Below are 17,329 nucleotides of genomic sequence, written 5' to 3'. Positions count from 1 at the left end.
ATTTAAAGCCATTATGATAAAAAAAAAAACAATTTTGCTTGTAACAATATATTTACTTCGTTCATTTCACTATGATTGATTATCTAGTATTTCATTGATTTTAACATGAGCGATTGTATATTATACATAAAAGTCAGCAAGGTCATTTTTACCACATAATTGTTGACAAGAACCAAATATAATTATTTCTCTCAGGATGACTATTATAGGTGTTGTGCGTTGAGGCACAGATGAATTCTTGATGGTTTTAATTGATAGAAACCTAACACAAACCCTAAGTCAGGTATCTTGTATTAAGACAATAATTAAAAAAAAACAGTTGTAAATCATGTTATGAGTGATTACCAAATTCTCAACAATTTGATACGCCTATATTTTACATTTTCAGATCAATTTTTTTATAATTTGACACAACATAATCGTTTTACTTATTAACAATTTCCAAAATGATAATTTAAATTCCCAACTAAAATTAATTCTAACCAGTTTCAACCAGTGTCTGTACTACTTTCGTCACCGGAACTAGCGCTTTCAGTTTCGGAAGAACTGCTACTTTTAATTTTCCTTCCATTTCTAGAAGTTTCCTCTTTAGATTTAATTTCTGAATCTACTTTCTCTGTTTTCCTTTTTGGTTTCTTTTCATCACTGGTGGTAGGTTTTAATGTTTCTGTGGAGACAGTTGCAACCATTTTTGATTCTATCTTGGTTTCCGATGGAAAGTCTTCCTCTTCTTCAATTGGTTGTCTAGTGATCACAGCATCAGCCACAGCCAATTTATATGATTCTGGATATTGAGTGCTGGAATGATAAAAAATCTGTTGTGTTTATAAAACTTTATTAAGAGCACATTTTCCATGTTATTTTTATTTGGTCATTCTATATTAAGAACTGCACCAAATTAACATTCCTAGGGTTGATGTCAGGTTGGCTGTAAAAAATATGGCAAAACTAAAAATTTTAGTTTGTCTTCACAATTGAAGATGTGTTGTGCCAGCCCCACTTAATGTGGTATAAGGGCAGAACTGAACAGCAGATTTTTCTGGATTATCAAATTCAGGCAGTATTCAATATTGCTACAACAAAAAACTATGATAATCTTATCATTTTTTAAATTATTTTTTTTATTCCACTGCAAGATCTTGAGAGCATCCTCACCTGGTGGTAAGTAATGATGTAGTCTTAAAATATTAGCAGTCTAACCTTCAAGGGTATGGCAGTAATATTAAACATCTCTATTTCTAATCTTTTCTAGCTGAATGGTAAATTGCTCACAGATGGAACCTGGGAACTTCAAGACAACAGTTCAAGACACAGCACCAAGGAGGTCATAATATTAATATAACATCCTCATGTTAAGTTGACTGAATAGTTTATGATACAATCTGCTATTGAGTGCTGAAATGTTATGTTTGTTTTGGGATCATGTGTTTCCTTTTAAGGTATTACCTTAATACCCTGAGTATTTAGTGGGAAAGACTATAAAATAAATAGAGACTCTAAAATTTCCATCTACCTCAATTTAGTCTTAATAGCACGTATCTTCTTAAATATGAAGTCCAGGTCTTTCTTCATGTCTAGCAGCAGTTGTGTGTGCTTCTTGAACTCCACCGATGCAGCTCGGAGTCTGCTTGCTGACAGCTGGTTACAGTTTGTTAACATTTCCGTAGTCTTCTCGAACCTTTGCAGCCTGCAATGTGACAGTATAAAAAGTGAGCCATCTATACAAAAACTTAAACCTTCCTTTGTCTGGTAAAAATTAAATTTAGGAACTATGAAATTTTGATTTTTAATTTTATGAGAATAACACAATTTATTTCATCATCATCATGTCAATCCATTATCGGGCCACTAAAGGACACAGGTCTTCTCGAACAATGAGAAGAGGTTAAGGCCGTAGTCCACTTCATTGGTCAAGTGTGGATAAGGGGACTAATAGTAATAACAATAAATTACTCTATTACGGCGTACAATATGTTTTAATATAGGAAAAACAAGTTTGAATATAAGAATAAATAAAATAAATGTTAGTACATTTCTTTCATTAATAGTCAGCGATAAGGCCATCTTTTTTATTCAACTTCTGTTTTGTTTCCTTTTTAATTTGAATATAAGCATTGCAATGATTGTTAAATTGAGAAACAAAATTATTTTAACTACATAGTGAGGATACATAGGTACCCTATCTGATCTTAATTTGCACTCACCTACCAAGTTCAGTAAATTAAAACAAACGTACATAGTTTTCTGCGCTCGTATGATCACTTCAACGTCCGTTTGGTCCACCATTCCAGCTAGGCCCTGAACAAATACCTCTGGAGCTGAGTAGTTCTGGAAGCATTCTATCGAGAAATCGCTTTCAGGGGTGTCATTTGCCATTTTTGGGTAATCCCAAAGCTTTATTTGTAAGAAATAAAAAAAAAACTGACAAATCAACACTGCAGTCTGCAACAGCGTAGGTACCTTGCGGAAATCATTTGACATTTGTCAATGACATATGACAATATATAGTGATGTTCACTCGAAACGAATTATTAAATTAGACAGAATAATATCGATTTTATATAAAAAAAATTTAATTGATAAATTTTGCAATAAATAATTACGTGACATTGGCGAAATATAACGTGCTCATTTGGCACACCTAAAAGCTAAAAGAAGAAAAAGAAGATTTTGAGCGATGTAATCTAGCAGTTAAGAAATCTTGAACGAGTATTTTATAGTTTGCATCACTTTTCTCGTAAAGCACGGCGCTGTCAGTTCCGGGCTTGAAGCCCGCTCTGTCGCATTGGAATGTAGAGCTTAAGGTAAAATATCTAATCTAAAAAAAAAAACTGTGAACAGGCTGTACAAGGGTGTAGAGCCCGTTCACAGTTATTTCAAGTTGCTTTAAGGTTGGCGTAATGTTAAGATGGCCAATTGCAGAGGTAAAATAACTAACTGTGAACGGACGTTACAGGCTTTAGCCAAAAGAAAAGTCCGCCAAGTTCACAGAGCAAACACATCTAACTGGCCAGTCAAATAGATAATCTTTCATTAGAGTTTTTGATATGATCTGTGTCTCTTGATTAAACCAAATACATGTTTAAAAACATCATTTCCACGGCAGACATTGTAAAAGGATAACACTACTTTCGGACCAGGCAATGATGCAAACTCTGATATATTTTCTAGAATGCAAATCTCTAAACCTGAGATACTCTAAACTCTAGTCTAATCTATAAAATTAAATTGTGAGTTCTAAAAATGAAGTTTTAAAATCATAGGATAGTAAAATAAGAAGCGTCAATTTTTTTATTAATTTCTGTATAGACTATGGAGCTAGCTGACCTAAGCCGTGAACTTCTAAATCAAACGGTATTCCGAATCTCTGAGCACGATGCTCAGAGTTTTTTCGCCACACCAATTTCTGAATAGGTTTTCCCTTTTCTTTATTGTAAAGTCTCTCCTTTTGTTGGAAGGTTAACGGTAAAATACGCTTTTGAGATCTTAGATTCTGGTTTAATGTTTCCTTGGAGCTCATCGAAAGTGCCTTGTTGTAAATCCACTTGGGCACGAAAATATGCTGGTTTTTCTTATCATGCGGAACAACTTTCTCCTCATTAAATATAATTTTTACAATTTCATCGTCTAGAGCACCTTTACTTACTTCCCCACGTCTATATTTCATTTTCAAATTTCGCAATTTTTTTTTGTGATTTGGTGTAAGATGTTTTATGTTTAAAGAAGTGGAAGGGTTTTTATTTTTCACGTAATTTGAAACCTTTTTTATAACTTGATTTTTAATAGGTTCGTAGAGGCCAAAAAAATCTTCCGGTTTGATATCATCAGTAGACCTGTGGGGCTCTACAGATTTTCTTTCGTAGCCGGTGAATTTATTGTAATCTGCAAGAACTCTATCCTCATCATCTTTGTGGTCGTTTCTAGTGAGATCAACGAAATCTTGATTTCGGAGCAGTATTTCTAAATCCGATTTATCTAATATTACAACATCGAGGTTATCGTTGACTTTGATCCTTTTGTTTTTCAACAAATCGTCATTATAATAACTAGTTTTCTTTTCACCCAAGTCTTTTTCTAGATCATCATCATCATAGTTTCTGTCGTTATTTATCTCATAATAACCAGCTTCACCACCATCATTATATCTATTTTTTTGCTTGACTAAATCTATGTCTGCACCATCCTTATTTCTTTGTTGATGGTATTCATCCCTATCACTATTTCTGCCATCTCCTTCTGCCCTATCCCTTTCACGCTGTTCGCCATCTGTATTGTCTTTGATGTTTTCATCTCTAGTTAACTGCTTGCTTATTTCATTAACAACTCTGTCCACCTCATCAGCTAAGTCATCTTCCCTGCTATTGCCACACCTGGGTCCAGTGCATCCACATCTGCCTGTGGCATCGCATGTATCAGCATCCGTCCGTAGCATTCTATTTACCTGAGATTCCTCCCGCTGTCTTTTATTCGGTTTTAAAAACAAATTCATCGTTTGAATGTTCATAAGATTTGGAGAGTCACTGATGTGTTTGGATTTGCCATGTTTGTAATTATGCGGATGATATAGTTGTTTTGGATATTTTCCCCAATGTCTGTCTGCAGTCGGCGCATTTAATTCGTTAAGTATTTTTTTCAAAGCATTAATGGTGTCGTCACTTTTTATAGTATTTATATAGAAAATGGTTATGAAAATCAAAACTTGGAGAGATCTTTCTGTCATTTTTCCAAATGATATACACCAAAATTAATGATACATTATCCTTTAGAAGTTAAATGAGAAATGAGATTGGTTTTTCGAAGTTGTGTCGTATGTAATGAAACGATGTTAAATTATGCGTGAAATTGCTGGAAGGAACATTAAAGATTTTTTAATATGTCAGCACGCGTGAACATTGAATTATTTTTAAGTTATGCTTTATCTGACTACGTATGCATAATTTAATTAAATCAAAGTCAAAGTAAAATATTTCTTTATTCAAATAGGCACATACATGACACTTTTGGTGCATTAGGCACATGTAAAATATGGCATAGGAGTGAGTCAACTTAATATTAAAGCTACGAGGGTTCCAAACGCGCCCTGGTCTAAGCAGAAGCCCACAAAAAACTTAGCCGGTTGTTTTTTTGTTAACACCATCTCACATTGTCATTTATATGATTTTGAAATGTAAAAGTGACTAGAAGCAGGCCTTTGCATATGTAATGGCTAATTGTTTAGGCAATTAATTAAAATATCACTTACTTCAGCAATGAAGGAAAAACATCGTGGGGAAACCTGCAGGTCTGAGAGTTCTCCATAATGTTCTCAAAGGCGTGTGAAGTCCATCAATCCGCACGTGGCCAGCGAGGTAGACTACAGCCTAAACCCTACTCATTGTGGGAGGAGATCCGTGCCCTGTATTGGGCCGGTAATGGGTGGAGATGATGATGAATAGTTTAGTAGTAATGATCAAAGTACTTATCATTTTCAAGTGACAAAATAAATAATCGCTTTTATAGAAATTCCAACTAACAAATAAATTTTAATAAAGTTTATTTAAGAATGGTGTTAAAAATAATACAAATGAATAATAGTGTAAATAAGAGTAAAATGTTTTATTTATAAAAAATAATTGTCCAAACCCAACTAAAGTACCTGTAACATTAGTTGGGTTTGGATAATTATCCGATCTCCCACCCTTTTGCTCTGGAGCTTTTCTAAAACCACCATAATTCTGCTCATATTATAATTGTGAAGGTTGTGCTTTTTCACCCCAACGACCTCGCTGAAGTTTGGATCTAAATAAAAAATTATAAAACTCTAGAGTAATAGAGTTTTATAATTTTTTATTAGTGTTTTTACCTTTACTTGGAGGAATTATCAATTTTATAAATTTAAAATGCATATTAAAAAAATTCGGAGCCGACAGGATTTGAACCTGCGACTCTCTGGTCTCTGCTACAGTCGCTATGAGTCTGAAGTGAAAGGCATATATTAATTTCGGCATCGAAGGTAGGAGAGCCTTAGCTTAATTGGAGAAAGCGCTCAGGCCGCGATTGCCAGAGAGCAAGTTCAAATCCTGTCGGTTCTAGAGTTTTAGTTTCGAAACGCTCGTAGCATTAAGGTTATAACAGATTTTAAAAGGTAAGCCACGTAAGTTACATTAAGGTTTTAACAGATTGTAACAGGTAAGCCACATAAAAGTGGTAGCAGCGTCACCGGGGGATGGGGGCGAGAGCGAAAGGTCGCTATGAGTTCGGCCCAGCACGCCTAACATGGGCAGGCGTCATTCTTTTTTAGGGCTAAAAAAGTTCCCTTTAGATCTTACCTAAATCCACACCGACGAAGTGGCGAGCAGAAGCTAGCTAATTTCATATACATCAAATACACCTACACGAGAAAGTTCGCGGACATTGCCTAGTTTTATATGAAACAGTTATGGTTTTCATCAATGGAGCAAAAACCAGATGTACGGCTGGAAATAAATCGCTCGCGGGCGATTATACCGACATCAGCTGCACGCGTCATCTGCGAGTGGACGTGACGTCACGTGGTGGTGCCATTTTGGATTTCCCCGCGCGATAATTTTCTCGTTGGTCATTGGTTAGCATGTTCGACTACGGATCACGAGGGCCCGATTCGATTCTGTTGTCGAATATATTGGTATTACACACAAGACAAGCTTGCAGTTTGGAAATTTGCATTGTTTACTCCGTGCCTCAGAGCAAGTTAAGCTGTAGGTTTCAGTTGTCATTACTAATTATTGATAATAAAAGTTAAAGTCAACTAATAATCATTAAAGCCCGGCGCACCGGTGACTGCTGTGATAAGTGGGAGGTCCCGGGCCCCGGTTGGACAGAGGCCGTTTGGGAATTAAAACTTTATTAATATAATCTGGTCTGGTCTCGTGGACGGCAGTGGCAAGTTACAACGTTACCGATAAAGACGTACCGCCAAGCATCTTAGAGCAGTCGCAGACAAGGGATAACGTGTAGTGGAATAAAAAAAAGTAAAGTGAAAGTGAGGAGGCCTGTCCAGTCCAGCTGTAGGACAGTAATAGTCTGATGATTTCTCGAATAGAGTTAAATATAAAATAAATTAATTTATCAAAGAGAGATTAGGTAAAAAAAAAAAAACATGTTATTTTAAGTCGGAGCCCATTTACAAAAGAACATTAAAATTAAATGATTAAAAGCCAAAATAAATCTATATATATAAAAGAGAAAGTGTGTGGGTATGTTCCGTATAGGCTTTGAAACGGCTGGACCGATTTCAATGAAACTCTCAGGGATTTCAAGAGAATGAATACGGAGAGAAATAAATTATTTAATATATTATGAGACTTAAATTAAAAATTTAATGATGTAAGTTTATTGTTTAAATAAAATAAAGCAAAATCTAGCCCGGCGAAGCGGGCTGGGTACGCTTGTATTAAATAAGTTCAGATTTGAAACAACAAAAATAAACTAAATAAAAAACAATAATTAATTTACATTAAAATTAATAATTAAATTTAAATAAATTAAAATCAAAATCTATTTTATATTATTTTAGGTTCCGAATCTGGTGAACTTTTTGCCAATGTTTAAAAAATACGCTGAAGGTGAGTCGTCGCTCAGGAATACCCTATGCCTGATGACTCTAATGAGCTTAGTAATATTATTTCAGACCCGCAATAATTTACAAAGCACGGCGTAGAAGTCGAACATGCCTGACGCAATTCAAAACCTCGCCTTATTTACACAAAATGCGAAGCAGTCGTTGTACTGGTATCTAAGGTTTCTTTTGTTGTAGCTGATCCATAACTGTGAAGTATATAAACTTAAAAAATAAGATTTGAACAGAAGTATCCCCGACAAACCAGACACTGTCGGCGTAGCGTATGGCCCGTTTCATATGTAGCGCGTTTAGAACCCTCGTAGCTTTAGTTTTAAGTTTACGAATGTGGTTATCGCCACCATCTCACTACCATGTACAAATTTATCATATCATCATAAGTGCCATCTATGGGCACAATTGAATAAAGATATTTCTGACTTTGATTCAGAAATTACCGTGGAACCCGTGGAAAAAAATAATAAATAAATAACCGTCTGTTTTTCTAGCTTAGAGATTTATTTACAACAGATTTTGTCAAAAAAAAACATACGGATTAGGATCTGGGTGAGAGTTATTAAAAAAAACATATTAGAATTTAGAGGCTGTGTTTTTGTCAGATATTTTTTTTTAAACCAATGGCGCTTGTAAAAATCCTTCAATCTTCATGTCGATAGGAAACGCGTAGTGAAACAAAATTTCTTTTTCTGGGTCTATCGCCGTACGCCTAGTATTCTTCCGACCGTGTAATTTGTAAACGATGTCCTGCAAACGATTTCGCCTGCGCATCGAATCATCTTCTTTATTATTTTCTTTTAAATCGCGATTATTTTCAAATACACGTAGGTTGTTATTAAAATCATCGACATCCTCACCTCCACTATCCATATTGTCATGATGTGCAAACTCTTGATTACGTCGCATTCCTCTTATCTTGTAGATGATAGTGTTAGCTAGATTATTAACATGTTCTTCTAGATTAGCCTGTATCCGTTTCCTTAAAACATCTCTCCCCGATGCCGAATCCAGTAATTGAGGCCAGGGTACATCTCTGTTTATGGATTTATGTTTTGATTTATATCTTCTTCTAAATTCTCCGGACTGCGGGTCGAGATTGGGTTTCAAGTGTTTCGTCTGTCGGCGGATGAGGTTGGTGACGTCAAACCTATCGTTCTCTTCGCCGAAGGTAACATCAGCTCTTAGGCCAGTGTTGATAGCGTATTGACCTAATGATGGGACGATGATAGAGGCCAGGCTAATGATTGCAAGTTTCTAGAAGATTTTATTAAATTAAAAAAATATATTAACACTGCGACAAAGTGTCACCTATGGGCCTAATTGAATAAAGATATTTTTGACTTTGACTTTGACATCATCATCACATGGGCTCTTTCTCATGCGAGAAAGGAGTTTTTAGACCCGCCAAGCCGTGCCTACTGGACACCGCTCCAATGCAGATTGGCGGTCTTAAACTACTATTATCACTACGGGATTTACGACGCACGGAACCGGTCAATGTGAATGTCGTGACCGGAAAATTCAATAGGGACTATGAATTTCTGGACCGACTACCATCGACCTGGAACTCTTATTATCCGTATCTGTACGGTATTTTTAAAGCCCGTTAATATCAAATCATAACGAATAAGTAATAATAATCATTTATTGCAAATTACACGTCAAAAAGGTCTTGCATATTGGTTTGGGGTACAGTGTATTGCATTGGCGTGCATAAAGGGTATGCACAGGGTATGCAGATTATATAATATGAAGAAAATCTCCAGTGAGAGTTATAAAAAATTTAAGGATAGACATTGTAAGAGTTATAAAAAGCCTACACTTAGGTATTTATAACTCGTACTGGAGATTTTCTTCATTTTATATCATCTGCATACCCTGTGCATACACTCTATGCACGCCACTGGTGTATTGCCAGTAATTTGGCATGCAATGTTACACAATAGGTAACATACTCGTATTATTAGTAGAGATGTATAACTAATATAATTTAAAAATTTCTCATACCATAGTCCCAATTTTTTTTTCAACTTTTTTAGATATTGCAATTCTATTAAATTTTATATTATTTTATGCAGATACCGATAGAGAGTTATGACTAAGTTTCGGTACGTTTTGTGCATCGAATAGTAACTTTGGAATGACTTTCATTAATTGAATCCGCAACCATAAACCATTCAATATGTATAATAAGCGTAAAAGCCATTTGTCCAATTAAATTATTAATTACACGTGGAAAGAGAATATATTTGACGTTGTAGCTTTTCTAACTGCGTCTCGCGGTTCTACTCGCGTCTACGAGTCAAAGTCAAAGTCAAAGTCAAAAATATCTTTATTCAAGTAGGCCCACAGGTGGCACTTTTGATGCGTACATAAGAATTATACGGTAGTGAGATGATGGCGATAACCACATTCGTAAACTTAAAACTAAAGCTCCAAGGGTTTCAAACGCGTCCCGGTCTAAGAAGAAGCCCACAACAAACTTAGCCGGGTGTTTTTTTTTTATTGTTATCACCATCTCACAATGCCATTTTAAATTATTAGAAGAGCAACCTGGCCAGAGCAATAATTTACACCCAAGCTTTTTTATCGTTTACGTAGTCCTTTATACTATAATAGGACTTTTCTATAAGCTTACGTTTAATACAAACTTTGAACTTTTTAAGAGACATCTCCAAGATGTCAATTGGTAGTTTATTGTAGAATTGTATGCAATTTCCTTTAAACGAATTATGAATTTTATGTAACCTAGTATATTGCACTGTAAGTTTATTCTTACTAAATAGTGCTAATATCAGCAGCATTACCCCAAAGTAAAGTAAAGTCGTATCGTCATGTTATATTATAGCTTCATCATCACTTCAACCGATTGAAGTCCAATGCTGGACATAGGTCTTTAGGGAGTTCGAAATCCACGGTCCTGAGCCGCTTGTTTCCAGCGGCTCCCAGCGACTAGTTGTCGTTGTCTGTCCAACTCGTTGAGGCCAACCAACGCTGCGTTTACCTGGGCGGGGTCGCCATTCCAGTACCTTGGAACCCCAACGTCCATCGGTTCTCCGAGCTATTACAGCTTATATATGATGACTGCCTAACATGGAAAATTCACATTGTAAATGTCTGCATTAAATTAAATCGTTTTTCTTATGCGCTGTTAATGCTTTCAAGGGTGGTTAGCCATAATACAGTAATGATAGCATATAACTCGTACGTGACTGCTACATTGCGATATGGTATTATTTTTTGGGGAAATGCAACTGACAGAGAAAGAGTATTTAAATCACAGAAAAAATGTATACGTGCTATTTGTCACTTAAAACCAACAGACACATGCAAACCTCACTTCCAAAAATTAAAAATATGCATGCCTGTACATTTATGAACTTGTTGTATTCATCAAATTAAATGGATATCTGTTTAGGTTTTCTGAGAGTGTAAGGAGGCGAAATAAAATTTGTTTTTCAAAACATTCATCTGCTACAATAAATTACCGGAGGAGCTGACTGATAAAAATCTTAGTACATATAAGCTGAAACGCAAATTAAAACAATATCTTACTGAAAAATGTTATTATTCCGTAGATGAGTACTTTGCTGGTACTTAAGGCCTAAATTAAATTCATTGTCATCATATAGCATCGGACATAAAATTGACATTGTAATTAATTAATTTATATTATAATTGACGTAATCTAATTATGAATGTTTTTAATTATTTTTAAGTTAAGATTTGCATGCCTCTAAATGGGCTAAAACATTGTTCCTTATAATATTTTTAACATCTATAATTTCACATGTTTTTTTGCAAATAAATGATTATGATTATGATTATGATTATTATAAATGCTCAATAAACGGTGTCATCATCAACATCCTAATATTTAATCATTACCAGCCACTTTAGGCACGTGGCTCCTTCCATAGTGAGAAGGGGTTAGGCCGTAGTCCACCACTTTGTAAACTGTATATTTAAAACAAAAAAAAAACAAATTTTATGTGAAGTTCTAAAGATTACCCACTCAAACACAAACAAACAACCTCAGGTGAAATCGAACCTTAACTATTAAACTACCAAGTCAAAAATTTTATAGGACAAAATTACGCGGAAAATTGAGCTATTATACTTGTACTCATTGTGTACAAGAAAGTCTGTACCCATGGGAATTGATCTGAATTTTTTTTCAAATATTTACTGTACGGAACCTTTCACGTGAAACCGTTTCCAATCCTAATATATTTAAGATCTTCATTTAATCAAAACAACAATTAAAAAAAGTTCACAAATGCTTTGAATACATAAACACGTGCTTTCCAATTTCAATTCTTTGCATTCAAAACCGCAAATCCGTTCGGTAGAGTTACAGCGTGCTGAAAAAAATGCAAATGGCGGCTCGCGTCGTGACGTCACGTCCGCTCGCAGATGGCACGTGGCTCTGATGTTGTTATAATTACCGCGGCGCTCGTGTTTTATTTCGTTTCCAGCTTTCCCGCGCATCTGGTGTTTTTGCGATGACAAAAACTGTATTAGAGTTTTATTTTGTTAAAACTAGTTAAGTGTTATTATACTACTTCCTTCCTACTAATATTATGGTAGAGAAAGTCTGTATGGATGGAAGGGTGCACAGAATTAGGAACGTACAGAAACCTCATCAATCCGCACTGGCCAGCGTGGTGAACTACGGCCTTGGCCCCTTCTCGTTGCGGGAGGAGACCCGTGCTCTGTAGTCAGCCAGTGATGGGTTTATGTGATGATGATGATGATGAGAAACCTCATTCCGCTATTTTTGCATGCAGTGCATTGTGTCCAACGTTGGTGTGAACGCCCCACGCGCGTGGAATTCACATCCGCGAAATGTATCTAGCTCACAAACTAGGCCCATTTTTCCCATTTTATGGTAAACGCTTAGAATTTTAGAGGTACTATAATAGAGGTTGTATATAGAGAGGTTGTATAATTACTGTCAACTGTTAAATAGAATGAAGTGATTAACCGCCTGTTCGAAACACACTACTAAGGTTTAGTGGTGTTTGATGCTTCAATGTTAGTCGTGGACACGATTTCTGTATGCTCTTAATTCTGTGGATGGGTATTTGTTACACTTTCACACAAAAACTATTGTACCAATTTGACTTGAATTTGGAATGGAGATAGATTATATCCTGGATTAAAACATAGGCTACCATTTTAACATTGTATCCAGTAAAATGTACGGTTTCCGCGGTATTTATGAAAAACTAACAAAACGCGTGCAGTAACAGTATCATCCATAGTTCTAAAATGTAGGATTCGGAAATTTTTAGTTAATAACCTGTTATAATAGCCATTAAAGCCCACCAACCCGCCACACACACGTGGGACAGCGTGTTGAGACTATTCTCTAAAACCGTTCCTCCTATGAATGAGCCTGCTATGAAGGATGCACCTTAGGGAAATTGGGAATTATCCCAAACAAATGATTTTGTAAGTAATTCAAAGTCTGCTCTATCACATAGGCACTTTGTTTGTTTGTGATCGATTGACTTTAAAAACTACTGAAACGTTTTTAATGCGCACTAGGCACTCCAGCCACGTGACTCACCCAGCGGATTTAGTGAATAAATGTATGGTATATATCCATACGATACTTTAGTTCAATCACTAAGCGAAAGTCCCGTGGCCAGTGCGTTACTGCGGGTAACCGCGGGGAACAACTTGTCGATATTAATTAAACACACAGAACTACCACCTGTCCTAACCGTACCACCAGTTGTGCCAACAACCTCGTACGAACACACGTCAAAAGTAAACCTACCCGTGCTCGTGTGTTTTGTTCTGTGACCGATGGTAACACCTCAGACAATACAACTTTTTTCGTAATTTTATAGAAAAATATATAAAATTACGAAAAAAGTAACCCCTGACGCAAAAACGACAGGGTGTTATAATATTTTTGCTGTGTATGTGTGTGTGTCAATCTGTGGCAACGGATGAATAATAATAATAATAATAATAAATATTTTTATCAACACAGTAAATTACAACGTACTACAACTAAGATAAAAGAGAAAAAAATTAATTTAAATTAATCGGTGTTGATTCTGTTTTTTTTTTGTTTGAAAGGTGAATTAGTCGGGAGTGTTCTATATTTGATGGAAATCTGTCCAAGGGCGCCGACACAAAATGACGGATTACTTGTGTTTTCATATCTCCCTAAATATTGGTATGAAATGAAAGAATTTGACTAAAAGTGACAGAGCTACACTTAGAAGCAAAAATAAACTTGCAGTGCAATATACTAGACTACATAAAATAAGTAATTCATTTAAAGGAAATTGTATACAATTTTACAATAAATTACCAGTTGATATTATATTGGAGATGTCTCTGAAAAAGTTCAAAGTTTGCATTAAACGTAAGCTAATAGATAAGTCATATTATAGTATTAAGGACTACGTCAACGATAAAAATGCTTGGCTGTAAATTATTGCTCTAACCAGATTGCATCTTTAATAGTTTTAAATGACAATGTGAGATGGTGATAACAAAATAAAAAAAATAACAACCGGCTAATCGGCTTGTTGTGGGCTTCTTCTTAGACCAGGGCGCGTTTGGAACTTTCGTAGCTTTAGTTTAAAGTTGACGAATTTATTTATCGCCATCAACTCACTCCAATGTCATATTTTACATGTAATGTAAGCATCAAGAGTGCCATCTATGTACCTATTTGAATAAAAAAATATTTGACTTGGACTTTGACTTTAACCTGAGGGGTAGGTGTTCAGCCTCATGTACCTGAAATTACACCGGCAACCACGCCCTTCAAACCGGAACGTTTGTTTGAGAAACACTACTAAATTGGAGTCGTTTTTGTTACTTTAATATTAGTCGTGTACACGGCTTCTGTATGTTCTTAATTCTGTGATGCACAAAAAAGAGTAAAATAATTTATAAATTTTAAAATTTAAAAAACTCCTCTCTTTTAAAATCGTGTACATTATTCTATTCTTTGCACCAAGAGTTGAAGGGACACGTTTGTATTATAACCTTTATTAATATAAATATAACTATAATAATATTATAGCCTACCCTCAAATATCATGTGAGGTCGATATTTCATGTGACGTCATTAGTCACTGGGTATCGAAGGCATAAATTGTAATGCAATTTTGCATGGGTGCTAGCTTAATGAGTACTAGCTTAGTAAGTACTGTCGCTACCACAATACTAAAGTCGCCTATTTTATGTACTTTTGTAGTGTACAATAACAAACCATTGACCACGCTGGCTAAGTGCGAATTGGTAGACTTCACACGCCGTTGAGAACATTATGGTGAACTCTCAGGCATGCAGGTTTCCTCACGATGTTTTCCTTCACCGATTAAAGCAAGTGATATTTAAATTGCTTAAATTAAAAACGCACATAACTCCGAAAAGTCAGTGGTGTGTCCGAAAAGTCATTTTTATATACTGTTGCCCACGTCCGCGTTTATTTACGTTTATTTTGTTTTCATGGGACGAAAGAGGCGTATGGACTATGTTACTAGTTCTTTCAACTAACTCTATGCCAAAAATCAAGTGGATTGGTTGCTTAGTTACAAAGTCAGGTAAGGACAAACAAACAAACATGTTTTCGCATTTATAATATTCCTCCTCCATGCATCGTCAACCTCACAGATGCTGCTGCTGAGGGCCGTGATCCTTGCCATGGAAAATCCTATTTCTGATGGTGTTGCGCCAACATCGCCATCTGCATCTTGACGGCCGATTGGTGTAGTGACGCTGCTTTCCGAGCCAAAGGCTGTGCGTTCGACTTTCACAACTGGAAAATGTTTGTGTGATGAACATGAATGTTTTTAAGTGTCTCGATGTTAATATGTATATTAGAAGTACATATTTATGTGTATTATATTCATAAAAATATTCATTGGCTATCTTAGTACCCATAACACAAGCTACGCTTACTTTGGAGCTAGATAGCGATGTGTGTGAGTCCTAGAATATTTAATTATTTTTTAAATAAAACGCTTGGCTGCAAGATTATCTGAGTACGGTTATTCCGGCATAAGCTTCCCATCAGAGTACTTTTAGTAGACACCTGCTCTTATTGAAAGTCAAAAGTCAAAAAATTTAATGTACAGTATAACTTTAGTCGACGACTATACCCGTAATATCAGTTTCGTATACTTAATGTTTCCACCTGAGTCCCGTAACGACGTATTGCTGAACCGAAAAATGGCCGCCATTATGCTTTAGCTTTATGTTTGTATACTTGTTTTAACAGACATATTGGGGTGTAAGTGGGGACCTGCTAAACTCTTTTTATCCCGCTGCGAAAGAAGCAGGGTTAAGTTTTTCGAGTGTAGGTATGTCTTTATTTATTTTCCATCTTGTTAGTACGGCAGGGCCACTTACACTATAGATAGAAATACATAATTTATGGATATAAGACAAATGAATGAAAGATGACATTAATTAATGATAAAAGACATGATAATTGATATTAATATAGTGTACTAAAGTGATACTCTGCGAATATTGAAGTAAGGTCATTCAATATTCTCAGAGTATCTCAACAATTCACGGAACAATGCTGTCCACCCGTCATGGAATAGATCCCATTGAACATTGCTGTCCAAGAGCGCATTGAATGACGACAATGAAAGCGGTATGCCATGCTTCGTGCAACAGTGTTACCGAAAGGGATCATGTGTAATTTGTTTTTTCGTGGACGAAGGTTATTGTCTTTTGGGGCACGTATACAACACAGTCGGTTATGAATATATAGCATCGACGTCTCCTCGTAAGATTAAGAACATTATTTATTATTATGATTCATATCGTATTGATACCTACATAGATAGACGTGTCAAAGTAAAAAAACCGGGTCAACGCATACCGGACTCACGCATACCTGTAATCCTAGCCCATTTAATAAAATACCATTTATTTTCTGCAGTTTTTTTAGTCAGTATTTGTTGTTAAGTATAGCGTTAAAGGCATCAGTGAAAATTCTGTCTAACTTTCACGGTTCATGAGACACAGCCTGGTGACAGACTGACAGACAAACAGACCGACAGACTGCGGAGTCTTATTTATAAGTACCCGATAACCCTTCGGGTACGGCACCCTTAAACAAGAAAAAATAATCTATAAAAATTTGCCCGAAGATAAAGCTTTAGATAGTACCTCCTCGTCGTCTTATCACTTCTATATTAAAAGCTTATATTCTTAAAATAAAGTCTATGAATTTGTTATATATTTAAGATTTTCAAAAGCCCGCTAAAAGAGTCGTCAAGAACAGAACGCCAGAGGTTGTAAAAGCAAAAATTTGCACCCCATAAACGCTTCGCACGGAAAACAAACGCGGCTCGCCGCCCAACAACAATTTTCATTAAAAAAATCACTTTCAGAGCGACGGGCAGAGTTCCCGCCCTCAGTTGGCTAGCGGGCGCGCTTCCAAGCGGACGCCATTGCTATTTCCCGCGTTTTCCTGCGTCAAATTGACATCGCGTTCGGAAATACGAAATTTAACAACAAAACATTCTTCTAGAAATTCTGTGTTATTTCATACTTTTAATAATTAAATACTTGTGATTTTTTGTATGATTTATTTGAGTGAGTGGTGTGGGCAATAAAAGCCGGGAGAAAACCCGGTGGCTGTCAGCTGTCAAAAACGTTGAGGTAAGCGCACTGAGATTTATTGCGGCGCTATAAAATAAAGGGATATATGTTCTGTGTTAATTTTTTAAAGGTGAAAAT

The 17,329-nt window shown here is 35.8% G+C and overlaps 3 protein-coding genes across 3 annotated transcripts; all 3 read right to left on the bottom strand.

Annotated features, from left to right (window-relative positions):
* Positions 1–38: 38 nt before the first annotated feature.
* On the bottom strand, positions 39–2,468 carry LOC120626729 (kxDL motif-containing protein CG10681). Its single transcript, XM_039894391.1, has 3 exons — positions 2,237–2,468; positions 1,514–1,687; positions 39–798 (listed from the first exon to the last, which is right to left on the bottom strand). Exons 1-3 carry the CDS (start codon positions 2,374–2,376, stop codon positions 489–491), a joined length of 624 nt encoding a protein of 207 aa, XP_039750325.1. The 5' UTR covers positions 2,377–2,468; the 3' UTR covers positions 39–488.
* A 797-nt stretch (positions 2,469–3,265) lies between these two features.
* LOC120624780 lies at positions 3,266–4,794 on the bottom strand. Its single transcript, XM_039891515.1, has one exon. The coding sequence runs from the start codon at positions 4,718–4,720 to the stop codon at positions 3,311–3,313; it is 1,410 nt and encodes a 469-aa protein (XP_039747449.1). The 5' UTR covers positions 4,721–4,794; the 3' UTR covers positions 3,266–3,310.
* A 3,412-nt stretch (positions 4,795–8,206) lies between these two features.
* LOC120625546 lies at positions 8,207–9,628 on the bottom strand. Its single transcript, XM_039892632.1, has 2 exons — positions 9,602–9,628; positions 8,207–8,848 (listed from the first exon to the last, which is right to left on the bottom strand). Exons 1-2 carry the CDS (start codon positions 9,602–9,604, stop codon positions 8,207–8,209), a joined length of 645 nt encoding a protein of 214 aa, XP_039748566.1. The 5' UTR covers positions 9,605–9,628.
* Positions 9,629–17,329: the final 7,701 nt, after the last annotated feature.

The sequence above is a fragment of the Pararge aegeria genome, chromosome 1 (genome assembly GCF_905163445.1).
Source record: "Pararge aegeria chromosome 1, ilParAegt1.1, whole genome shotgun sequence".
In the NCBI taxonomy this organism is placed as follows: domain Eukaryota; kingdom Metazoa; phylum Arthropoda; class Insecta; order Lepidoptera; family Nymphalidae; genus Pararge; species Pararge aegeria.
Note: the sequence above shows the minus strand (reverse complement) of the source record. Positions and strands in the feature narration are given on the sequence as shown.